A 26,668-nucleotide genomic window follows, 5' to 3' on the forward strand; every position below is an offset into this window, starting at 1 on the left:
TATTGTCTCACCCTTCATATCTAGTTAGTCATCAAGTCCTGACCATTTTATTCCTTATATGTCTCCTGAATCAACACAGTTTCATGATCCTTGTTGAAGCCACCATCATCTTAGTTTTTCTACAGTAATCTCTCACTCTCTGTCTGTAGTGTTCTTCATTCTCTAGCTAACCTGGTCATTTCATTTTCCTGCTCTTCACAGGCAAATTCCACCACCTTTTCAGATGTCTTTAATAGGCTCTGCATGATCTGACTTCTCATTACCTCTCTACCCTCCCCCTACCACCACCATAGCCTCTGTCTCTAAGCCTCACTCAGTGGTTTCAGTCCTTGAATAAACCACATTTTCTTGTGACCCTTCACATGTGCAATTTTATTTGCATGAAATACTCTTCTCCTCTCTGAGAAAAAGTATTTCCAGTTCATTGTTTAGTCTCCTGTTTTAGAGACTTCTCTTCAAGAAGGCTTTGCAGAAGCTACAGTCTGGTTAATATCCCTTCTAGATGTTTCATATACTTCCCCTGCATAGCACTTGCACTATTTATAATTGCCTGTTATTTGTATTCCCCATCATGAAGGAAAAATAACTCAGAGAATAAAAATATCAAAAGTGGTAACATCTCTGTGTGGTTGATTGAGTCATATGTCCTTTTTTAGAATTTTTGTGTAATCTTTTCAGAATTTTTTCTGGACTTTTTAAAAAAGCTAATATTTTAAAAATCCTTTTGACATTTTAGGTTTTTCAGTATAGTTAGCATTAAATTAGTTTTAGAAGTCAAAATATTCTTCATTCAAGGCATTTTTTGTCATTTTCTTTCAGAGCATGCAGCTTACTTTAAAAGTTGATTTTAAACTTTCAATTTCCAACAAAATACAAATTTCCAGTATAATTGAAATCAAAATTTTGTGTGCTAGTATAATGTGTTTTATTTTCTATATTTGTATAATCACCATTTCACTTAACATTTTAGGAAACATAATTTTATGATATAACTTTTTTTTTCTAATTTAGGATATGTGAACTTTTGCAAAGTGGAGCCATAATGAATAAATTTTATCAGCCTCATGAAGCGCATATTCCCTACCTCCTACAGCTCTTCATTGACTACAATCTGTATGGAATGAATTTAATAAATCTGGCTGCTGTCAAGTTCCGAAAAGCAAGGAGGAAAAGTAAGGTTAATTTTGCAAGTTCAAATTAAAGCTTTTGAAACAAGTATTATGTAATTTATGATTTATAAAATAATATATATTTAGAAAATAAATGCTGAGTGGATAAGGAATAAAAAGAAATGTGCAAAAATGTCTTAGAGTTTATCAAGAAAAGAATCTCAAAATAAATTTTTTTGGTAATAGCTTTATTGAGATATAATTCACATGCCTTACAATTCACTCATTTAAAATGGACACCTCTGTGGTTTTTAATATATTCACAGAGCTGTGCATCCATCACCACAATCAAATTTAGAACATTTTCAGCACCTCTAAAGGAAATCTTTATCAATCACCCCCAGTCCTCCCTTAGCAACCATGAATCTTCTTTCTGTCTCTCTGTTTGCCCATTCTGCACATCTCATATAAATGGAATCATATGTTTATTTATTTTCACTTAGCCTAATGTTTTCATAGTTCATCCATGTTGTAGCATATATCAGTATTTCATTCCTTTTTATGGCCAGGTAATATTCTGCTATGAATATGCTACATCGTTTATTGATTCATCAATTGACGGATGTTTGGGTTTCCTCATTTTGGCTATTATGAACAGTGCTGCTGTGAACATTCATGTACAAGTATTCGTGTAGCCATATGTTTTCATTTCTCTTGGGCATATACCTAGGAATAGAATAAAATGCTGTAACATCTTTTGCATTTTATTGTTGGATTCCTTCTCCTCTACTTAAAACAAAGTGAAACCAACATTTTTCCTCCAACCCTGCTGTCCTTTATGTTATAATTATTTTCTTCGTTTTCACTGACAAACTTTTAAAACCAAAAGTTAGCTTTTTTTTCGCTTGTTGTTTACCAGCTATTCTTTTTTGGTTTAACTCCTTGGGTCTCTTCTACCATACCCAAACTGTGCTCTGAAAAGTAACCAGGGAGGACTTTTTCCCCCTGAATGGTGGGTTAGGTTATTGGGATCCACCCTCCTACTAAAACCAATTTAATAACTAGGTAAGATTTTTTTTTTTAATCTATCACAGAGATTATAAACAATAAAGAAGTACTGGCCAAAAGAGGAAATAGAATGCTGAAAACAGCCTTTGCCCTGAGGGGTTTGCTAATCCTGGCTGCCTCCATTGAGACAGCCTTACTAGGTGAGGGAGCCAGAAACAACAACTCAGGGCCTGCTGGACAGGTTGGAACCCTCCAGAATAAGGTAGGGTTTCAAAGAGATATACCCAAACTAGGAAGTGGAACAACTTTGAGACAGTTCAGTTTGAATCTCTTGGGACTAAAAGAGATTCCCAAATCTAGAACTTCATCTTAGGTGGTGGGATCATTGGATATCCATATGCCAGAAAATAAAAATAAAAGAGACCAGACATATACTTCATACCTTGTATAAAAATTAACTCAGAATGGATCATAGACTTAAATCTAAAATGTAAATCTATCAGACTTCTAGAAGAAAACAATGAGAAAATCTCCTGACAAGTTGATTTTGTCAAAGTTAAAAACTTTTTCTCTGTAAAAAATAATACTAAGAGAATAAAAAGATAAGTCACAGACTGGGAGAGAATATTTTCAAATAACATATCTGATAAAGTACTTATATCTTGAATAATATACAGAATTCCTAAAACTCAACAAAAGCAAACAACCCCATTAAAAATGGTCAAAAGACCTGAACAGACACTTCAACAAAGAAGAAGATATAAAGATGGCAAACAGGAATAGATGATTCTCAACAGTATATATCATTAGGGAAATGCATTTTAAAACCACAAAGAGCAACCATTACACACCTATTAGAATGGTTAAAATCCAAAAAAAACTAGCAATAAACAAATGCTGGTAAGGATGGGAGCAGCATCAACTCTCATTCATTGCTTGTGGGAAGGCAAAATGGTGTAGTCACTTTGGAAGACAGTTTGGCAGTTTCTTGTAATGTTAAATATAGACTTAACATATGACCCAGCAGTTACACTCCTGTATGTTTACCAAGTGATTTAAAACTCATGTCCACCTAAAAACCTGTATGCAAATGTATATAGCAACTTTATTTCATAATTGCTAAAAATCTAAAGTAACCAAGATGTCCACTCAGTGGGACAATGGATAAACTGTTATATACCAATACAGTGGAATGCTATTTGTCAGTAAAACACATCAAGCTCTTGATTCGTACAACATCGATGAATCTTTAATGCATTTTACTAAGTGAAAGAAGCCAGACCCAAAAGACTACAAGTTGTTTGATTTTATTCATACAACATTCTGGTAAAGGCAAAACTATAGAAATGTAAAACATATTAGTGGTTGCCAGGAGTTGGAGAAGAGGAGAATGTTGACTACAAAGCCAATATATAGGGGAACTTTTTTTTTTTTGGTAGGGGAACTTTTAGGATGAAGGAATTATTCTGTATGTTACTGGCATGGTGGTATGATTCTATGCAATCTTGAAACCCATGAAATTATACCTTAACCAAGTATTGATGGTTAACATCTCCAGTGATGGCATATGGATATCGTGTCCCCTCTCATGTGATATGATGAGGATGCTTCACCTCTGTCGTATTCTTCATGGAAACCCATAATAACAATCTAATCATGAGGAAAACATCAACAGACCCAGATTGGAGGACGTCCTGTAGATGAACTGACCAGTACTCATGACTGTCAAGGTCATGAAAAACAAGGAAAGACTGAGAAATAGACCAGAGGAGACTAGGGAGACATGATAACTAACTACAATGTGGTACCCTACATTGGATCCTGAAACAGAAAATGGACAGTAGTGGATAAACTGCTGAAATTCAAATAAAGTGTATAGTGTAGTTAATAGGAAGGTATCTGTGTCAGTTTTTTTGTTTTGACAGATGTGCTTTGATAATGTAAAATGTTAACAATGGGAGGGGTGTGGTAAGCAGATTCAGAAAATGTACTATTCTTGTAACTTTCCTGTATCTAAAATTATTCCAAAATATAAAGGTTATTGGGGGAAAAAAGAAAAACAGTTTGTTTATCAGTGTCAAATATAGCTGGGAGTTCAAGAAGAATTGAGGAATGGAAAATGTTCTAGAGAGTGTACGGGAGGTATTTATAGGAAAAGGAGGTCAGTTTTACAAAAGTTTGTTTCCAGTAGGTGAAAAAGCATGAGGAAAGTTCGAATTAGCAAATATATGTAAGCCATTTATTTTAGTTATAAAAGTTAAATGAGTATTGGAAGGGATTTTTTTTCAAAATACGGAAAATTTTTACAATTTGAAGGCAGAAATATATGAAATTTCGTTGGGGGAAATTAAAAGCAGGGAAATTTCAAGTATGGTGAAATGTTTATTTTAGGTTTTTGTTTTGTTTTGTTAAAAAAATAGATAAAAGATTATAATGAAAAGAATAGGTGAATTTTTTTGTATTATATTTTGTCATGTAATATCAGACACATAATTAAATGGACAGTAAACTTATTGTAAATATGTTGCATATATATGCACAACTTAACATTTTAATCTTGTAAGACAAGTTAATTTAGTACATAATGTAGTCTTTTGAAAATAAATTCAAAAGTGAAAAATATTTAGAAATTTTAATACTACATATGCATATACCATTTTGTCTTATTATTCAGTTATATACTCAGTTGCCAAATGAAACGGAAATGTTGCTAATTACTGTTGTTAAGGTGAAGTATATAGAAGTACTTAAATAAAGTAAATATTTTTAGCATCATAGAGGGATTTTTTTACAGTTCTCCATAGTGCCTTTATATTACATTTTTAACATCCAGAGTTGAAAAGAATTATATATGTATTTTTAAATAAAATAATACATAAAGTGGAGGTAAAGTGTGAATTTTTATACTGTGATAACTTTGAATTAGTAAACTTGTGTAGATTTTTCACTCATATAAATTTCTTAGAAAATAATATTTGTGTTTTAATTTACAACTTGCAAAGTAATTTCATATACATGCCCTAGCCACATAACAGCAAAGCCTTCAGAAACTTCTGAAGGTATATAGAATCAGTTACATGGTTTGTTATGTGTTTTGTTAATATAGCAAAGATGGTAAGTCTAATTAATTACATAATTTTGTGATCAAGCTAACCAAATAAGAAAAAGTATCAAATTTAGTTGGAGAGGATTGCAAATTTAATATCTTTCTTAATGTTAGGATTCCTTCTATGCCATTCACTCAAGCTTTCTTTATCTGAAAATTTAAATTCCCCATAAGAGATCACAAAAAAAATTGCTAAAATTTAGAGACTACTTCCAAAGCATGGCCCCAGGACTCAGTTTCTACAGCTGGGACAACTAAGCAAATGCATAGTTCCCTCCAACTGCTCGTCAAATTGTATTTGCATTTGCCCCAGGTTTCCACTCACTGTTATTGCCATTACTTTCGAAATGCATTGTGTATTTTCTTTTTATTCAGGGATTAGCATTAAAGTATGTTTTGAATTTTATCTGGAATCTGATTTCCACTAGAATTTTAGTTGAGGCTCATATAGAATACCCTAGGAATTTAAAGTCTACAAAAATTCTTAGTTCTTTATTTTTAAAATGAGATTTGAAGCATACCTATCACAATAGCGCATTTAAATGTATCATAATTCTATTCTAGTATGAAGGTATTGTGGCCATTTCTCTTTCATATCCATATATTGCAAATACTTTTCCCCATGTCGGTTTGGAATCATTACTCTCCACTGTGCATATGCATTCCGGTATGTTTATGAATTTTTAGGATACAATTTTAGGAACTGGTCATATGGGTTGTTTACTAATATACTTAAAGGGTAATTATATGTAAGTTAAAAGTGGAACTTACCCCTTTTACCTTTTTATTCCTAGGTGATCCATTACGTGCGAGTGGATCTTGCAAGAATCAGCTACCAGGAAGAAATTCTCTTACTGGTACTTTATTTCGGTGGGAAGAAGACGAAATACCAAGGTTAGTTTATGTTGTAAAGGAAAGGAAAAATTATTTACATATATCCTACTCTATTCAGAAGTCAATGGTTAGCATAATTTAATTTTAACCTTTATTGTAATTGTTTTTTATCTGTAAGTTTATCAAAAAAGCAAATCTCAACATTAGTGTGTTACATGGATCATAGATTTCAAGAACAGACCATGAAAATATACCTAGTTATTACCTAATTAATAAAAGAAATCTGGTTGTGTTTATACTTCTCTCCAACATCCATCTTCTTTGTACATTCTAAATTGACATCCTATAACTTGTCAAGTAAAAATTGCATAATAAAATAACAATCTAAAACCTAAATGGCGGGACTTCCCTGGTGTGCAGTGGTTAAGAATCCATCTGCCAGTGCAGGGGACACGGGTTCAATCCCTGATACGGGAAGATCCCACATGCCGCGTAGTAACTAAGCCCATGTGCCACAACTACTGAGCCTGTGCTCTAGAGCCTGTGAGCCACGACTTCTGAGCCCGCATGCCTAGAGCCTGTGCAAGAAGAGAAGCCACTGCAGTGAGGAGCCCACACACCGCAATGAAGAGTAGCCTCCACTCGCTGCAACTAGAGAAAGCCTGCACGTAGCAAAAAAGACCCAACACAGCTAAAAAAAAAACCTAAATGGCGAATATTTTAAATAAAAATAACCCCTAAATATTTCCAAATATTAAATATTTGTGGGGAGGGCTTCCCTGGTGGCGCAGTGGTTGAGAGTCCGCCTGCCGATGCAGGGGATGCGGGTTCGTGCCCCAGTCCGGGAAGATCCCACATGCCATGGAGCGGCTGGGCCCGTGAGCCATGGCCGCTGAGCCTGCGCGTCTGGAGCCTGTGCTCCGCAATAGGAGAGGCCACAACAGTGAGAGGCCTGCGTACCGCAAAAAAAAAAAAAAAAAAAAAAAATGTGTGTGTGTGTATATATATATATATATATATATATATATATATATATATATATATTTGTGGGGAAAAAAGTGGGTTGACATAATGTATATGAATAATACAACTTATAATTTCTTTTGACTTTTATTATTTATTAGACTTTCTTAGAGGCGGTAACATATTCCAACTGTTTAGATTTCCTTACCATAAAGCAGATATGTAATCAGTACCTATCTAAATTATCAGTAATAGCTTAATCTACATAGAACTCAGAGGTTTTCTGTTTTATGCCACAAAGTTGTTGCCCAAGCTTTCTTGATTGTTTTATTGATCATTTGGATATTGATAGGGTGGTATGGTTTCCTCTTTTCACTACACATATGTCACCTGATACGTTTCTAAGCAGATATTTTTTATGTAAAGTGCAAAGTAGAAAAAGTGTTTAGTGAAATGACTTTATTTTTTATTTCAAGGTAAGAAAATGTGAATTTATTAATCAGTTGAAGATAAACTGTCAAAAATATTTGTTCAGAGCTTAATTTATATAGTTTAAGATCTTAATATGTTCTTCACAGAATTTCCATATTATAGAATTACTTGGGCTTTTTAAGACCTAAAATTAAGAGAGAATCTCATTAAATGATGATGGAAATACATTGTTTTATGACTGGAATATTATACCAGAATGAGACTTCAAAGACTTCAAATGGACAGTGACTTGCTTTACTTCTAGATTCAGTTAACATGTATCAGGACTTTTTGGTAAAAGTTGTATATGTACACATACACATGTACTTCTAGGTTCCCTCTCAGATACAGCAGAATTGTTTTTATAATTGTGTTGAAGTGGTATCAACTTTAGAGACAGCATTATTTACCACATCAAATTCAATTTCTAATCAGTCCAGAGCAAAGTGACTGACAAACTATTTACTTTCTCATTTTTATGCCTGTGATACAGTTCCTCTATGTCTCTAAAATTGGAGCAAATCAACTTAACCCAAGGATTTTACCTACTCACTAGATCCCGTGGTTTTCAAAGTTCTACATTAACTTGTTTTTTGCATGATCAATTCAAGTCTAGGTTTATTTTTATTTGAAGCCTTTTTGAACAAACATCTTTCTGGTTAGGTCATAAGACTATAGTAAAGCTTCACTGCTTATGAGTTAGTTTGGAGAAGCTCTCTGTATTATAATGAAAAGTTTGAATCATTACTTTTAAGAGCAAAGATATGAAAAGGCAAACTAGTGAAACTAGACAAGGTATTCAGAATTAGAATTTATAATAAATGTAGGCTAGCTATATATTTTTGTCCCAAGTTTTTAGGATTCTTATATTAAACATGAAAATCCATAATTTTATCAAATACAGATAACATAATGTCAAACATTTTTGCCAAATCAGTGCTCTTAAATTTTATTAGTCTCATTTTTATCCCCAGTACTAGCACCTTCCTCTGGGTACCTTTTTTTGTTTGGTTTTTTTTTAACCCAAAAGTATTTTATATCCCTTCACAAACATTTCAAGGTCCATAACAAATAGAGAGCAAACAAACTCATAATGAGATAAGAGTGCTGAGTTAGCAGCTGTACTAACCTTACCTGCTAGCTCGTTGTAAATTACCACATATCATGGACCTTCAAGGTCATTTGCCAGAGTGTTAAATTCACAAAAGTTGAGTCTACTGCAGTAATCTCAACCTGGCTGTCCATCAGAATGATCTGAACAGATTTTTAAAATTGTATATGTCTGAACTCCACCCTCAGTGATTGTAATTACTGACTGTAATTGTCTGTTGTGTTAAGCTATGAACAGAAATGTTCAGAGAGGCATGGTTTTCTAAATACCATTGTATTGCTTATCTACCTTTCATGACTAAAATGAATGGTCTACATGTATTTGCTGACTTGATTTTTTTACTCACACTTTTTCTGTTTACTGGAAACAAATTTTTAATTCTGAAAACTACTTCCTCTCCCTAGGAACTCCTCCTATACCGAATGTCTGAAGTAGGCAAGAAATAGTTGTAAATTTCTACTATGAGATTGCATTTTTTTTTTTTTTTCTGTGGTACGTGAGCCTCTCACTGTTGTGGCCTCTCCCGTTGCGGAGCACAGGCTCCGGACGCGCAGGCCCAGTGGCCATGGCTCACGGGCCCAGCCGCTCCACGGCATGCGGGATCTTCCCGGACCAGGGCACGAACCCGCGTCGCCTGCATCGTCAGGCGGATTCCCAACCATTGCGCCACCAGGGAAGCCGAAGAGATTGCATTTTTTAATGTTATTGTTTCCCTCCTTTGTCACAAATGTTCTACTCCTGGAAAGTTCACCCTTGAAATGTATAATACACCGCTTCCAAAAGTGTGAAACTTTTTAGTATAAAGGAGAAAGTATAAAGGAGAAAGCTGTTGGCCAAAAACTATTTTATCTGGTACTTTAATTCATGGCATAACTGATGTTGGTAAATTATATGGGTAAAGAAGACAAGCTATATTGACAATTACTTTTTCTGAAAGTTAAAGAGATGGATATATTGTGATAGGTTGACTAATATGTTCCTTCTCTGTCAATGGTAAAAAGATATGTGTGTGTTGTGTCTATACATATATATAAATAGTAAAAGTTTTGTGGTTTAACAAATTACTCTCTAATATTCCATCAAAATTTCTGTTCAAACACCCATTCCTTAGGTATAGACAATGGAAAATGAGGTTTTGTTAATGTTTCTCGTAAAACATTTTTAAATGTTTCAAATATTAATGAAATCTTCTATCATCCACTTTCTAGTAAAAGTTCTCTCCTTTTCATTTGGTGTCCCTGTTGGTAGGAGATATGAATTTTGGAATGGATAAACTGGGATCCATACTAGTTGTCATGTTTATTCTGTCAAGCAGGGACATTTATGTGACATCATCTGAAATCTTTCATGTGGTTCTGATGAAAAACAAAAATGCTTTTGAGTCAAAGAGCATTAGTGGGGAATAGTTCTGTAGTTCTCATAAAAAGTAATGACCTCATGGTGTCACCTCTTTTCCTAGCTATGATCCCACTATTGGACTCATGTGGTTTCTCAATTCTATAGTTATGGAAAATTTTTAAACATTCTCCAGCTTAGCAGTAGTTGAGGGCAGGGAGAACAGTATCATTTGCTCACTTTTCAGTATGTTCACCTCCCCTCATCTTTTGTTTTATATATATATTCCCTCCTCATTTTTAAAAACCATCTACGATTGCTGAGATAGATGCCTCTGGGCAAATAATTGCATGTGTGTATGGTTTTTGATGCATCCCCTCTGTTGTCCCTCTGTTATCTTATCCCATCCTGCCCTGGATGTGACCCACATGCTGAAACATTGTACATTCCTTTTCTATAAAATATAATGAACCAAAATATGTAAAATAGACTCCAAAAGTATCTCAATGGAGTTGTCAATTTTGTGTTTCTCTTCCTGTTTTTTGTTTCTTTGTATATACACACAGTATCAATTATGTCATGAATAATTGTGGATTAATATAATACCACTGGTTTTTCTGGTTACCACATAAACATGAAAAATTGTTAAGTAATAAAAATCTTAAAGTTTTCTCTTAATTATTGTGTCTTTTGATACTTCTTTAATACAGCTCTTTAATACTGGAAGGTGTTGAACCACAGAGTACTTGTGAATTAGAAGTGGATGCTGTAGCTGCTGATATCTTAAATCGGTTGGACATTGAAGGTATATACACAGTTATTGTTAATATATGTTTTTATTTTTAAAAATCCATGACCAAAGGTTGGAAAAAGTAGGGAAGAAAACGTTACTAGGGAAGTGAAATTACTTAAAGAAGGAGGATGTAAAATGTTATGAAGATTTTTTTCTGTACCTCTGATGAGATAGTCATTATTTTTTCATTTATGCTTTCATTCATATGAGTTTGTTTGCATAGACATGAACCTAAAGTAAGTGTGACACTAAATAAATTAGCCATTATAAAAGAATTTACTATGCTTTGCCTTTTAATTTTTTTATTTCCAGGTTATATACCAGGGAGGAGACTTTTAGGTCTGCTGGCTATAATCAAATGTTTGAATCTTATTCACTTGCTGTGTTTTTGGGAACTAGTAGGAAAACTAAAAAAGGAGTAATACAGTAAATATAGGTTGGGATAATTTGTCTGTTTTATTACACAAAGTAGGTAATTGTTTTTCTTAAAAGACAGTATTTTTTTTTAAGTATGGATTTCTTTTCTTTAAGCAAGTATTTTTCACTTTGACCCTTGTAATATTGAAGTATTATTATGATTACAGCTCAAATTGATGGAAACCCTGGTCTACAGGCCATATGGGAAGATGAAAAGCAACGGCGAAGAAACAAAAATGAAACTTCTCAAATTAGTCAACCCGAATCACAAGGTATAAATGATTTTCTTTTAACTGGATATTTTAATGGAAAAGTTTAAGCCATTGAGTTTTTACTGTGACATTAGATTTTGCTTTTCAAACTACCTTTAAATTTTCTATATATATTTTCCCTATTCTCATTGCTCTGAACCATAATTCTGTACCTCCAAAGTGTCACTCATTGTCTCTCTTCGCATGAGAAATTGACATCTTCATTGGCCTTGGTTTTCACTGGTAGTACCTTTTTCTCCTTTTTCATTCTGTGGTATGTTTTAACCTCTTGTATTTCCAAATGAGCTATAGAATACTTAAAGAAGAGCATGAGTCCCAACTTAGAAACACTTCATTTAATTCATTATGCTTTGAAAATGTCACCCATGAAATTCTGCCCCCATGTTATTTTCTGGGTATGTCATATAAATTCTGACTTTGATTACCTTGTACATCTCTGAAGAAAATACTCATTTTATTTTTTACTAAACCCTGCTATATTCGAAAAGAATTTGAAGGGGCTTAATTAATGCCATGGATACAACAAAAATTTTTAAATAAAGGTAAAAGAATAGAAGACATAATTCAAAAGGCAAAGGTATTTGAAATACAGTAGTAAGCCTATACTGAAGTCCAATTAAAATTTGTATTATAATCTCTTGGACCCTAAAAATCCTTTGATAAGTTTTGAATGCCTTTAATTTCTTTTAAAATAGAAATATTTTATAAAGGGAAAATTTCTAGGTTCGGGGTGTATGATACATTTATAGGTAGAAAATAATGTTTTTCTCTTTTAGATTTAAGTTGTAGAACTTAATCTTAGACTGACTTTAAGTGCTTAATTTCATAGCTTCAGTAACAACCATTTCTCTTTTGTTTGATTTATAATAGGACTACTTTTATGTGGTGTTGTATGTGTCAAGGATAGGAAATTGCTACTATTTTAAAAGCTCTTCTAGGAAAAAGGAAAATATTTCATTTATTTGCTTTCTACATTTTTTAATGCACTTTTAAAATTCAAAGATCACAGGTTTGTGCCAGCAACAGAAAGTGAAAAAACATTTCAGAAGAGACTTCAGGAAATTCTCAAACAGAATGATTTCTCTGTGTAAGTTGTTATTTATTATAGATCTCAGAACTAATTTTATTGCTTTGATATATAGTTTGTTATAAAGCATATGTTTTAATTAAGCAGAACATTATCAGGATCTGTGGACTACAGCGATGGATCCCAGGAGTTCTCTGCTGAATTAACATTGCACTCTGAGGTTCTGTCTCCTGATATTCTTCACTGTACACCGGCTAATATGGTAGAAGTCCACAAAGACACAGAGTTGAGCAAAGGTGAGGTTTTCTTTCAAGTGTACAGAAAATACCATAACAGACATCCTGTGTATCTAGCACTGAGATATAAGTATTTGGTTGAGTTAGCTAATTTTTTTTTTCCTGAGAAATAAACATCATTGATGTAGCAAAGACCTCTCTCCCATTCTTTTACCTTTTCTTCATCTCTAGAGGTAAGCACTATTCTGAAGTTGGTACAAACTGTTACAATATATGATTTTGTGTTTTCTTATATATGTATGTCCAAAACATATGCTATTATTTATTTTTTGTGGTACGCGGGCCTCTCACTGTTGTGGCCTCTCCTGTTGCGAAGCACAGGCTCCGCACGCGCAGGCTCAGTGGCCATGGCTCATGGGCCCAGCTGCTCTGCGGCATGTAGGATCTTCCTGGACCGGGGCACGAACCCGTGTCCCCTGCATCGGCAGGCGGACTCTCAACCACTGCGCCACCAGGGAAGCCCATATACTATTATTTTAGGTTTTAGATTTTACATAAATGGTGTCCTACTTGGCGTAGATTAAGTAACTTGCTTTTTTTCATTCAACGTTATGTTTTTTAACAACTTAATTAGGGTATAATTTATGTAACATAAAATTCACTCATTTTAAGTGTATAACTCAGTGATTTATAGTAAATTTACAGAGTTGTACTAACATCTCCGTAATTCAATTTTAGAATAGTTCCTTCTCCTCATAAGATTCTTTGTGTCCATTTGCAGTCACACCTCCAACCCCAAGTAACCACTCATCTTCTTCCTTGTCTCTCAAGATTTGCCTTTTCTGGATATGTCATGTAAATGAAATCATACAAAATGTGATCTTTTGTGCCTTGCTTCTTTCACTTAGCATAATGTTTTCAGGCTCATCCATATTGGAGTATCTATCAGTATTTCATTCCATTTTATTGCCTAGTAGTAGTGCATTCTACTGATATATCTTATTGACTAATTCATCAGTTGATGAAAATTTGAGTTGTTTTCACTTTTTGGCCCTTAAGAATAATGATGCTCTGAACATTTATGTCTTTGTATGGGTATATATTTTCATTTTTCTTGAGTAGATAACAAGGAAGAGAATTGCTGGATCGTTTGATAAATTTGTGTGTAATTTTTAATAAATTGCCAAACTGTTTTCCAAAGTGACTGCACTGTTTTACATTCCCACCAGCAGTATATGAGGGTTTCAGAAACCCCACGATCTCACTGACACTTGTTATTATCTGTCTTTTTTTATATAGCCATCCTAGTATGTGTGAAACGGCATCTCATTATGGTTTAATCATCATACCCCTCATTAATGATGTTGAGTATCTTTTGTGTCAGCAATAATAACTTTGGAATCTATCCTTGTTCTTACATGTTTCTAGGTCATTCATTTTAGCTGCTGATTAGCATTCTTTTGTAAGACTAAACAAGTGTTTCTGTTTTCTACAACTATTAGATGGTTTTCACTTTTGCACTGTTGTTAACAGTGTTATGTCTGTCACCTTGTGGCCATGTGCAAGAGTTTCTTTACAGAAGACATACAGAAGTGTAATTTGCCAGGTCTTAGGGTGTGTGTATTATACTCTACCTAGATAGCATCTATTCTAACAGGGTTTTTGTAATACAGTTAGCTTATACATGATTGGTAAATAAGAGAATAATTAAAGTTTTACTTAGAAGTCATGTTGTTTCGCATAAAGTTTTTTTAGGCAAGAGGAGCCAGAATAGGAGGAGTAGAATTGCAGGCTTCAGTAGGAAAGGAAAAGCCCTCTTTTCACTGCTGCATTGGCAGCAGGGGCTCTTTTGACTGTATTAAACAACAGCTAGAAATGAGCACCTACACCCACCCAGGGCTTCCTCCTTCCCTGGAGTTGCATCCTAGTGTTGTGCCCTCGGTGACTCATGGCAGGTTTCACCCTCTCCTCAGTACTTTAATGGCAGTCTTCTGGCTCAGAGCTCTATTTCCATTTGCTTTGTCTTAGCATCTGCGAGCCCCATCCTAATCAAAATGTACCCAGAATTTCCATACTATTATTTTCTGTGCATTTTTAATATCTGCTATGACAGCCTCCAGCCACACTGAGCTGCCTGCCTGACTGAGCAGTTTATTTCCTCAGGTACCAATTATTGATTTTGTTAGTGTTCTCATTACAGAGTTGCATAAGTTTTGTCTTAGCCTTTTATTTTCCTTATAAGCTCAATTTTAGTGCTTAATTTTTCAGATTTTGAGGTATGTTAACAATAAAACTATCACATTTGGTAGTAAAGCCAGTATTTCACAGTTGCTCTATAAAATGTACCTAAGTTTATATTCCCACGATGTGTTAGAGCTTAAACTTCCCTACATCCTCAACAATATTTGATAGTGTAAGGTGTAAAAATTTTTTGCCATTCTCATTCTTTGAAATCTAAATCTCCTTAGTTTAATCTTCATTTCCTGATTACTAATAAGTTTGAGCATTTGGATCTCTTTATCTGAGAATTGCTTATTCATGTTCTTTGCTCATTTTCTACTGGATCTGTACTCTTTTTCTTACTAATTTGTAGGAATTCCTCATATTTTCTGGATATCAAGGCTTTATCAGTTATATTTATTGTAGAGATATTTTCTCCTCATCTAGAATTACACTTTAAAGTCTCCACAAAATTTTTTTTAGCTTTTTTTTCGATTTTCTTCCCTTTTCTCTTTTTTAAAGTGTTTTACGTGTCTTCAATTTTAACCTTAAATTTAACAGTTTTTTTCCTTTACTGTTTGGTTTTTGTGCCTGGTTTACAATTCCTTCCCTTTCTGGATGTAATGAAAGTTTTCATCCTTAAGGTTTATGTGTGCTTACAGATTGGTTTTTCACATGTAGGTCTTCAGTTCATTTGACATTTTACTTGTGTATATAGTAAGGATCTTATTGTTATTTATTTTTCTAGATATAAAGAGCTAGTGGTTCCAACATATTTATTGAAAAGTTTTTTTTTTCCACTGAATTCCCCAACCTCGGTTGTGTTCTCCCATGTTAATGTCATACTGTTGTAATTACTGTTGCTTTGTAAGTAATGATACATATCAGCAGCAGATCTTCCCTATTTAGCTTCAAAATTATCTTATTTACTCTTTTTTTTAATACATCTTTATTGGAGTATAATTGCTTTACCATGTTGTGTGAGTTTCTGCTGTACAACAAAGTGAATCAGTTATATGTATACATATATCCCCATAACCCCTCCCTCTTAAGCCTCCCTCCCTCCCACCCTTCCTATCGCACTCCTCTAGGTCATCACAAAGCACCAAGATGATCTCCCTGTGCTATGCAGCAGCTTCCCACTAGCCATCTACAAAATTGTCGTATTTACTCTTGATCTTTAAAAAAAGCTTTCCCAGGGCTTCCCTGGTGGTGCAGTGGTTGAGAATCTGCCTGCTAATGCAAGGGACACGGGTTCGAGCCCTGGTCTGGGAGGATCCCACATGCCACAGAGCAACTAGGCCCGTGAGCTACAACTACTGAGCCTGCGCGTCTGGAGCCTGTGCTCCGCAACTAGAGAGGCCGCGATGGTGAGAGGCCCGCACACTGCGATGAAGAGTGGCCCCCGCTTGCCACAACTAGAGAAAGCCCTCGCACAGAAACGAAGACCCAACACAGCAAAAATAAATAAATAAATTAATAAACTCCTACCCCCAACATCTTATTTAAAAAAAAAAAGCTTTCCCATGTTAATTTTAAGATCAGATCGTTTTGTTTCTGGGAAGAACCCTGTTGAGATTTTATTAGAAATTTATTGAATTTATAGACCAATTTAGAAACATTTTAAATCTTTCTATATATCAAATTAGCTCATTTATGCACATGATATATTTCTCAGTTTATTTGGTCTTCTTTCATGTCTTTCAATAAAGTTCTGCAATTTTTCTGGTAAAATTATTTTATATCTTTTATTAGATATACTCCAGGTGCCTTATAAATGTTGCAGTTTTAAGTTTAGCTTTCAAAAATTACATCTTCTAATTGCTGGTATTAGGAACTTCACTGACCTTGTGTGTCAGTCTTATATCCAGCAACTTTTATTAGTGCTAATAGTTAATATGTCTTTTTGATTGGATTTTCTGTGTATAGAGTCATCATCAGAAAATAATAATTGTATTACTTCCCTTCCCATCCTTATACTTTTTTAATGTTTTAATGCAGTGCTTAAGAACTTAACGATGATATTAAGTAGATATGGAAAAAAAACGTTTTTCCTGGCTTTAAAGTGAATGCTTTTATATTTCATCATTAAGTATGAAATTTACTACAGGATATTGGTAGATAAACTTTATAATCAGTTTTTTATCTCTTGTTTCTTGCTTCTTAAGAAGTTTGGGGTTTTTTTTGTTTGTTTGTTTGTTTTGCGGGGGGAGGTACGCGGGCCTGTCACTGTTGTGGCCTCTCCCGTTGTGGAACACAGGCTTCGGACGCGCAGGCTCAGCGCCGTGGCTCACGGGCCCAGCTGCTTCATGGCATGTGGGATCTTCTGGGACCGGGGCATGAACCTGTGTCCCCTGCATCGGTAGGCGGACTCTCAACCACTGCGCCACCAGGGAAGCCCGAAGTTTGGGTTTTTTGAAATCATGAATGGATATTAAATTTTACCAAATTTTTTTTTTGAAAATATTGACATAATCAGTTTTTCTCTTTTATTCTGTTAATATGGTAGTTAAATTAATAATGTTAATGTATCTAATGTTAAACTATCCTTGCACTCCTGAAATAAATCCTTTGTTGTCATAATGTAGTGTGTTTTTTTAAATGTTGCTATATCTACTTTGATAATATTTTGTTTAGAATTGTAACTTTTTTTTTTTCAGTAATTGAGAAAGATTCATACTTTGTCCCCATTAAATGCATTGTGGAGCTTTTCATATTTTTCAACTCTCCTTTCAAGAATTTTTATTAGATTGATATAATCTATATCTTAGAGGTTTGATAGATCTCATCTGTAAAACCATCCAGAGTTATATAGATTTTTGTGGGTTGATTTTATGTGGCAGGGGTGGGGGGGTGGGAAGTAAAGGGAGTGGATTTTAAGCTATTAATTCAACTTCCTTAATTGTTACAGGTCTACTCAAGTTTTCTGTTTCTGTTTGAATCAGTTTATATCATATTTTTCCTAAGAAATTATCCATTTAATCTGATTTTTCCATATTTGTGGTATAAAGTTGTTCATAGTATTACTTTAACGTGCCTCTTTTACCTTTGGCACTTCAACTTGTATTTCTAACATTGTTTATGCCTTCTCTCTATTTTGTTGTGATCATTCTTGCCAGTCTTGTCTATTTTGTTATTAGTGTGAGAACCATCTTTTGTTTTCACTGATCTCATTTTTTTGTTGTTTTGAGATGATCTATTTTCTGTGGTTTTTTTGTTCTTTCATTTTGACTAAACACTATTAGGCTTGCTATGTGTGTTAAAATATTTCTAGGATGTGTTAAAAATATTTCTTCCTGAAGCTTCTAACTCTCTTTTAAAAACTGTTGAAAAACACTTAGTTTTAAGTCTGAATATCAGAAGGAGAAAAATAGAACTGTTTCCAATTAGCTTTCTTTAAACTGCTTGCCATATTTTGCTATATAGTCTTTTTTTTTAAGATTATTGAGGTGTTTTAAAAATTATTTTTAGCTGCATTGGGTCTTTGTTGCTGCACACGGGCTTTCTCTAGTTGTGTCGAGTGGGGGCTACTCTTCGTTGCGGTGCACGGGCTTCTCATTTTGGTGGCTTCTCTTATTGCGGAGCACGGGCTCTAGGCGCGTGGGCTTCAGTAGTTGTGGTACGTGTGCTCAGTAGTTGTGGCTTGTGGGCTCTAGAGCACAGTTCAGTAGTTGTGGCGCATGGGCTTAGTTGCTCCGCGGCATGTGGAATCTTCCCAGACCAGGGCTCAAACCCATGTCCTCTGCATTGGCAGGTGGATTCTTCACCACTGCGCCACCAGGGAAGTCCTATATAGTCTTCTTTTCCCCTACTATTATGTGCTTTTTATTCTCTCTCTCCCTTTGATTAGATTATGAGATTCATTTTATCTTCTAAAAATTATTTAATCCCTCTGTACATTAGACCTTCTATAAAAATCACATGGCAAAAGACTTACATTTTAAAATCATGAATTAAAAGATATGGAGAAATATAAAGTTAATGTAAAATGAATTATTTCAAAATAAACTATACAGAATTTTTTTTTCTTTCTTTTTTTTTTTTTGTGTGTGGTACTCGGACCTCTCACTGTTGTGGCCTCTCCCATTGCGGAGCACAGGCTTGGGACCCGCAGGCTCAGCGCCATGGCTCACGGGCCCAGCCGCTCCGCGGCATGTGGGATCTTCCCAGACCAGGACACGAACCCGTGTCCCCTGCATCGGCAGGCGGACTCTCAACCACTGCACCACCAGGGAAGCCCTAGAGAATTTTATTATTTAAGTCGGACAACTTGTCTTTTCTGTTTGTTTTATAAATTTTATTTTATTTTTTGTAAGTGGTAACATTTTTATATTAAAAAAATGTTTTTTTGAAGTATTGTTGATTCCCTGTTGTGTACAATTTCTGCTGTACAGCAAAGTGACTCCATTATACACATATATATATATATTCTTTTTCATATTCTTTTCCATTATGTTTTATTACAGGGTATTGAATATAGTTCCCTGTGCCATATCGTTGGACCTTGTTGTTTATCTATCCTATATATAATAGTTTGCATCTGCTAATCCCAAACTCTCAATCCTTCCCTTCTCCACTCCCCTCCCCTTTGGCAACCACAAGTCTCTGTGAGTCTGTTTCTGTTTTGTGGAGAAGTTCATTTGTGTCATATTTTAGATTCCACATATAAGTGATAACATGGTATTTGTCTTTCAAAGTCTTTCTGACTTACTTTGCTCAGTTTGATAATCTCTATGTCCATCCATGTTGCTGAAAATGACATTATTTCATTCTTTTTAACGGCTGAGTAGTATTCCATTGTATAAGTATACCACACCTTCTTTATCCATTCATCTATCAGTGGACATTTAGGTTGTTTCCATGTCTTGTCTGTTGTGAATAGTGCTTTTATGAACATAGGGGTGCATGTATCTTTTTGAATTATAGTTTTGTCTGGGTATATGCCCAAGAATGGCATTGCTGGATCCTAGGGCAACTCTGTTTTTGGTTTTTTGAGGACCTTCATACTGTTTTCTGTAGTGGCTGTACCAACTTACATTCCCACCAACAGTGTAGGAGGGTTCCCCTTTTCTACACACCCTCTCCAGCATTTGTTATTTGTAGTCTTTTTAATGATGACTATTCTCACTGGTGTGAGGTTATACCTCATTGTAGTTTGATTTGCATTTCTCTAATAATTAGCAATGATGAGCATCTTTCATGCGCCTAATGGCCACCTATATGTATTCTTTGGAGAAATGTCTGTTTAGGTCTTCTGCCCATTTTTCAATTGGGATGTTTGGTTTTTTGTTATTGAATTGTAGGAGCTGTTTGTATATTTTGGAAATTAAGCCCTTGTTGGTCACATGATTTGCAAATATTTTCTCCCATTCTGTGGGTTTGTTTATGGTTTCTTTTGCTGTGCAAAAGCTTATACATTTGATTAGGACCCATTTGTTTATTTTTGTTTTTATTTCTGTTGCCTTAGGAGGCTGTCCTAAGAAAACATTGGTATAATTTATGTCAGAGAATGTTTTACCTATGTTCTCTTCTAGGAGTTTTATGATGTCTTATATTTAAATCTTCAAGCCATTTTGAGTTTACTTTTGTGCATGATATGAGGGTGTGTTCTAGTTTCATTGATTTACATGCTGCTGTCCAACTTTCCCAACACCACTTGCTGAAGAGACTGTCTTTTCCCCATTGTATATTCTTGCCTCCTTTGTTGAAGATTAACTGTCAATACATGTGTGGGTTTATTTCTGGGCTTTCTGTTCTGTTCCATTAATCTATATGTCTGTTTTTGTGCCAATACTATGCTGTTTTGAGTACTGTAATTTTGTAGTATTGTCAGAAGTCTGGAAGGGCTATGCCTCCTGCTTTGTTCTTTTTCCTCAGGATTGTTTTGGCAATTCTGGGTCTCTTATGATTCCATATAAATTTTAGGAATATTTATTCTAGTTCTGCGAAAAATGTCATGGGTATTTTGATGAGTATTGCCTTAAATCTGTATATTGCTTTGGGTAGTATAGCCATTTTAACAATATTAATTTTTCCAATCCAGGAGCATGGGATATCTTTCCATTTCTTTGAGTCATCTTCAGTTTCCTCTGTTAATGTTTTGTATCAATAGTTCTCAGCATATAAGTCTTTCACCTCCTTGGGGAGGTTTATTCCTAAGTATTTTAATTTTTTTGATGTGATTTTAAAAGGGATTGTTTGTTTACATTCCCTTTCCGGTATTTCATTGTTAGTGTAAAGAAATGCAACTAATTTCTGTATGTTAAGCTTGTATCCTGCTACCTTGTATTCATTTATCAGTTCTAGTAGTTTTTATGTGGAGTCTTTAGGGTTTTCTATATATACTATCACGTCATCTGCATATAATGACAATTTTACCTCTTCCCTACCAATTTGAATACCTTTTATTTCTTTTTCTTGTATGATTCCTGTTGCTAGGGCTTCCAATACTATGTTGAATAGAAATGTTGAGAGTGGGCATCCTTGTCTTGTTCCAGAGTTTAGCAGGAAGGCTTTCAGCTTTTCATCATTATTATATTGGCTGTGGGTTTGTCATAAATAGCTTTTGTTATGCTGAGGTATGTTCCCTCTATACCCACTTTTGTAAGAGTTTTTATCATGAATGGATGTTGAATTTTATCAGATACTTTTTCTGCATCTATTCAGATGATTATGTGGTTTTTGTCTTTTCGTTTGTTGATGTGGTGTATCACAATGATTGATTTGCATATGTCGAACCATCCTTTTGACCTTGGGATGAATCCAACTTGGTCATGGTGTATGATCTTTTTTACGTGTTGTTGGATGCAGTTTGCTAATATTTTATTGAGAATTTTTGCATCTATATTCATCAAAGATATTGGCCTGTAATTTTCTTTTTTGGGTAGTGTCTTTGTCTAGTTTTGGTATCAGGGTAATGGTGGCTTCATAGAATGTCTTTGCGAGTATTCCTTTCTCTTCAATCTTTTGGAAGAGTTTGAGAAGGATTGGTATAAGTTCTTCTTTGTGCGTTTGGTAGAATTCACCTGTGAAACATCTGGTTCTGGACTTTTGTTTGCAGGGAGTTTTTTTATTACAGATTCTGTTTCACTTCTAGTGATCAGATGATCTGTTCAAGTTATCTGTTTCTTCTTGTTTCAGTTTTGGAGGGCTGTATGTTTCTAGAAGGTTGTCCATTTCTTCTAGGTTGTGTAATAGTTCATAGTGTTGTCTTACGGTTTTTTGTATTTCTGCAGTATCAGTTGTGATTTCTCCTCTTTGATTTCTTATTTTGTTTATTTGGGTCTTCTCTCTTTTTTCTTGCTAAGCCTGGCCAGAGGTTTGTCAGTTTTGTTTATGCTTTCAAAGAATCAGCTCTTGGTTTTATTGATTTTTTTCTATTTTTTTAAATCTCTACTTTATTTCCTCTCTGATCTTTATTATCTCCTTCCTTCTGCTGACTTTAGGTTTTGTTTGTTCTTCTTTTTCTAATTCTTCTAGGTGATGTGTTAGATTGTTTATTTGAGCTTTTTCCTTTTTCTTAAAGAAGTCCTGTATCACTATGCACTTCCCTCTAAGAACTCGTTTTACAAATTTTAATGTACATTGATTTTTATCAGAGTAATATTACTGTCTGTACATACTAGGTAGGATTTAGAGACTAAAGAGATTGTAAATATTTAGTGATTCACAGTTTCAGGGTTTTTTGTTTTTGTTTTTTTAATTACTCTGTATGACTAGTTAGATATTCCTGTGGCTTTCATTAAGTTTTATTATGGTTTTATTTAGCATATGTCAGCAACACTTCAAAATTTTAAATAGGTTTACATTGTAATGTTTCCTAATTTATACAAATTCTAAACAGTAAATTTCAGATTTAGGTCATTTACTTTAATGTTTTTGTACTCTTTGTCCTCTTAAGGTCATATTAGACACAAAGTGGAGGAAGCTCTTATTAATGAAGAAGCAATTTTGAACCTCATGGAAAACAGTCAGACTTTTCAGCCTTTGACCCAAAGACTGAGTGAGTCACCAGCTTTCTGTAAGTAACAATTGTGCCATAAATTTTCAGTGTCTTACATCAACAAAAGTGCGTATGTCAGGCGGTATTTTTTTCTTTGATTTGAAGAGGTTAATATTGCATGTTTGATAAATTCTTAGTATAAAAATGAAATCTTGCATTATGAGATGTAGTAGCTTCTTTTTTGTTTTCTACACAGCTTTTTCTGAAAAACAGTTGTGTAAGAAAATAATTTTTTTTTTTTAACTTTGTTTGGAAGAGAACCATATTGTTTTAAGGGGAAATATGCTTAATTTGAATTAAAATTCTCCAAAGTTAAGAACATTAATAAAATACCATAATTGATTCTTTCTTGGTAAGTATCAGGAATTTCCCTGGACAATTCCTTTCGAGCTGTTAATTTTTGACTAGCATGTAGAACATGACAGTTATTTCTGAGTATCTTTGCATCTCCATAAATGCATTTTCATTAATATGGTAAACCATTTGCTAGATTTCATTTCAATAATTTAGTCTAAATTACTGACATTTTTCAGAAATTTATTTAAATTTTCTTTGCAAAAAGTGAGATATCATTGAACTTCATGCCTCTTGCTTTGCTTGGTATAGTGATTTTATGTTTCTTGCTCACTTTCCGTTTTTCCATTCTTACTGTATCAAATGAGGTATAGCATCAAATGTTATCCTACCTCTCTACAGTGTCTTCTCTCTGTTATTTACATTTTCATTTGAGTGGAAGATTAATTGAATGACTAGGAACAGTACCAAAATTATTGTACATAGTCATATTTCAAGAACATTTTCTATGGCGGTAGGTAGCTTTTTTCTTTTTTAAATGAATGACATGAAATACGTAGAAAGAAATGATCCAAAGACCACATTTAAAAATTAATTTGAAGTTTATAATCTAAATGTTTTATTTCTCTGAGTAAATAGATATATATATACCTAAGTTATATTTTAGTTATAAAAAACAAAAAAGAAATTGAAAAAGAGAGACATATCCTTATTTCATTATATTAGGCAAATGTATCACCAGCTGATATAATTCCACCTTGCATAAGGTTACAAAAAATGTAATCTCAGTGTTAGAGATCTGAGAGTCAAATATCTATAAACCATTTGCCAATGTTAACCATTTTTAAAGTATGAGGCAGGAAAAATTAACTGCAATTCTAGATTAAGAAATGGATTTTTGCCAAAATGGCTCTTATAAGCAAATATCTTCAATTTTGCCTTACAGTTGGTAGCCTTACAGTTGGTAGCATGATTGAACCAGTAGCATGATTGAACCAGTTTGTTTAATGTCAACAAAGAAAACCTGAAACTTAATAGTTTAGTAAATGGGGAATATATTATCTCATTTTACAGAGAAAAAGGTTGTGTACTAGATTAGAACAAACCTCCATCTTTATGATCTTTTTTTTAAAAATAATAGCTTTTATTGGGATATAATTCACATATTGTAAAACTCACCTTCTAACATGTACAGTTCAGTGGTTTTTAGCATTTCAGGTATTTATGCAACCATTTCCACTATGTAATTCCAGGACTTCTTTTTTTTTTTCTAGGACATTTTTATCACCCTAAAAAGAAATGCAATACCCATTTGTAGTCACTTCCCATTTTTCATTCCTCTCAGCCTCTGGCAACCTCTAATCTATTTTCTCTTTTGCTGGATTTACCTATTTTCGGCATTTCATATAAACAGAATTATATAACCTTTTGTTTCTGTATTCTTTCACTTAGCATAATGTTTTCAAGATTCATTCATGTTGAGGTATATGTCAGTATTGCATTCCTTTTTACTATTGAATAATGTTGCATCATATGGATATATACCATATTTCATTTTTCCATCTTTCAGTTGATGGATATTTGGGTTGTTTCCACTTTTTTGGCCATTGGGGTAATGCTGCTATGATTATTCACGAATAGGTTTTTGTGTGGACATATGTTTTCACTTCTCTTGGATACATACCTAGGAATGGAATTACTGGGTCCTCTGGTAACTCTGTGTTTAGCATTTTGAGGAACTGCCAAACTTTTTTTCCCCAAAGCAACTGCACCACTGTACAATTCGACCAGCAGTGTATGAGGGCTCCAATTTCTTCACATCCTTGTCAACACTTGTTATTATCTGTTTTTGATTTTAGCAACCCTAGTGCATATGATGGTGATATTTCAGTGGTGGTCTTCAAGGTTTTTAAGTAATGTTATTAATCACTTTTAAAGCTCTGTCGTGTTTTGCAACTACAGGTTTTGTTTGACTGTCCTGTGAGCTAAATACAGCTTAAGAGAGGGATAAGGTGTTCACATTATCATTTTTAAGGCACTTCCTTAGCATTAATTCATATATTTATTATATATTTTATATTTAGTTTGATCACTTGTGATTATATTTGGTTTAGTGCTCCTCAACCTTGCTTGTGCAGTAAGAGATTGAGCAACTTGTTAACGTGCAAATTCCTGGGCCCTACATCAGAAATTCTAATTCAGTAGGTGTGAGATGGTGTCTGGGAATTTTCTTTTTAAGGACACAAAATCATGTGTAATGCAGGTGGTCCAAATATTACACTTTAATGGAAGAATTACATCAATACATAAATCTTTGTACCAGCTGTATCCTTTCAGCATGTGCCAGCATCTGTGGTTCTTGTTGTTGTTTTATATATAATTGATCTGAATTATTGAATTATTTAGAAAATTTAAGTTGTTTGTTGGTGATGCTTCACTTGTTTTATAGTGGACAGTAGTCCTGATGAGGCTCTGGTACATCTTCTTGCTGGTTTGGAAAATGACGGATATCAGGGGGGAAGAAATAGGATGCCATCATCATGTCGTTCGTTTGGAAACAGTAAAAATCCTCAAAATAGTGATGATGAAGAAAATGAACCACAGATTGAAAAAGAAGAAATGGAGCTTAGTTTAGTAATGTCTCAGAGATGGGACAGCAATATTGAAGAACATTGTGCCAAAAAGAGGTAACTTTTTAGTTATTTCAGTTGCTTTACCTTTGGTCATTATCATTGTTCTTTAATCAGAAATTATTTCTTACTATTATTCATAATAAAAAATACCTAATAAACTAAATTGACTTCTTTGAAATCTCTTTTAAATAGTGTGTAAACTTTATATTCCAAGCAAAATAAAATTTTGGTACATTTAAAAAGATTAAACCTAACTTTATTTTTTTCTATTATTAACAAGATATAATTGATATACACCACTGTATGAATTTTCGATGTACAGCATAATGGTTTGATTTGCATATATTATGAAATAATTACAACAGGTTTAGTTAACATCCATCATCTCATATAATTACAATAAAAAGAAATGGGGGAAATTTTTTGTCTCCTTGTAATGAGAACTTTCATATATATCATACATACAGCATATATATACATACGTACATATGTATCATACAGCAGTGGTAACTATAGTCACCGTGTTGTACATTATATCCCTAGTACTTATTTGTCTTATAACAAAGTTTGTGTCTTTTGATTACCTTGCTCCAATTTGTGCTCTCCTCATAAACCTAACTTAGAAATCATTTGTCTATATATACAATAGTAATATATGGGTCATAAATGGGGCAAAATAGAAGTGCCTCCTTATCTCAGAACTTGAGGAAAAAAGAATGCCCTTTGAGAGTTAAACTATTATGGGTCGGAGCAACAAATATAGAGTCAGCTTGAAGACAAGGAATGGCTTCTAGGTCTGATTAGATCGAAGGAGTTAAATATTAATGAATGAATGAA

General features: G+C 33.9%; 1 protein-coding gene across 4 annotated transcripts in view; it reads left to right on the forward strand.

Annotated features, from left to right (window-relative positions):
* Positions 1-26,668, forward strand: part of REV3L (REV3 like, DNA directed polymerase zeta catalytic subunit) — a 187,375-nt gene that overhangs the window by 65,302 nt on the left and 95,405 nt on the right. For 3 of the 4 annotated variants that reach the window (XR_009521942.2, XM_060030078.2, XM_069541357.1), the window contains 8 exons: positions 1,012-1,172; positions 6,018-6,117; positions 10,648-10,742; positions 11,315-11,419; positions 12,422-12,506; positions 12,591-12,742; positions 22,803-22,922; positions 25,648-25,885. Coding sequence is in view for 3 of the 4 variants with exons in the window: in XM_060030078.2 (XP_059886061.1) it covers positions 1,012-1,172; positions 6,018-6,117; positions 10,648-10,742; positions 11,315-11,419; positions 12,422-12,506; positions 12,591-12,742; positions 22,803-22,922; positions 25,648-25,885 (1,056 nt within the window). In the remaining variant the exon portion in view is untranslated. The remainder of the gene's footprint in view (positions 1-1,011; positions 1,173-6,017; positions 6,118-10,647; positions 10,743-11,314; positions 11,420-12,421; positions 12,507-12,590; positions 12,743-22,802; positions 22,923-25,647; positions 25,886-26,668) is intronic. The other variant, XM_060030079.2, reaches the window with a different exon arrangement.

The sequence above is a fragment of the Delphinus delphis genome, chromosome 14 (genome assembly GCF_949987515.2).
Source record: "Delphinus delphis chromosome 14, mDelDel1.2, whole genome shotgun sequence".
NCBI classification, from domain to species: Eukaryota; Metazoa; Chordata; class Mammalia; order Artiodactyla; family Delphinidae; genus Delphinus; species Delphinus delphis.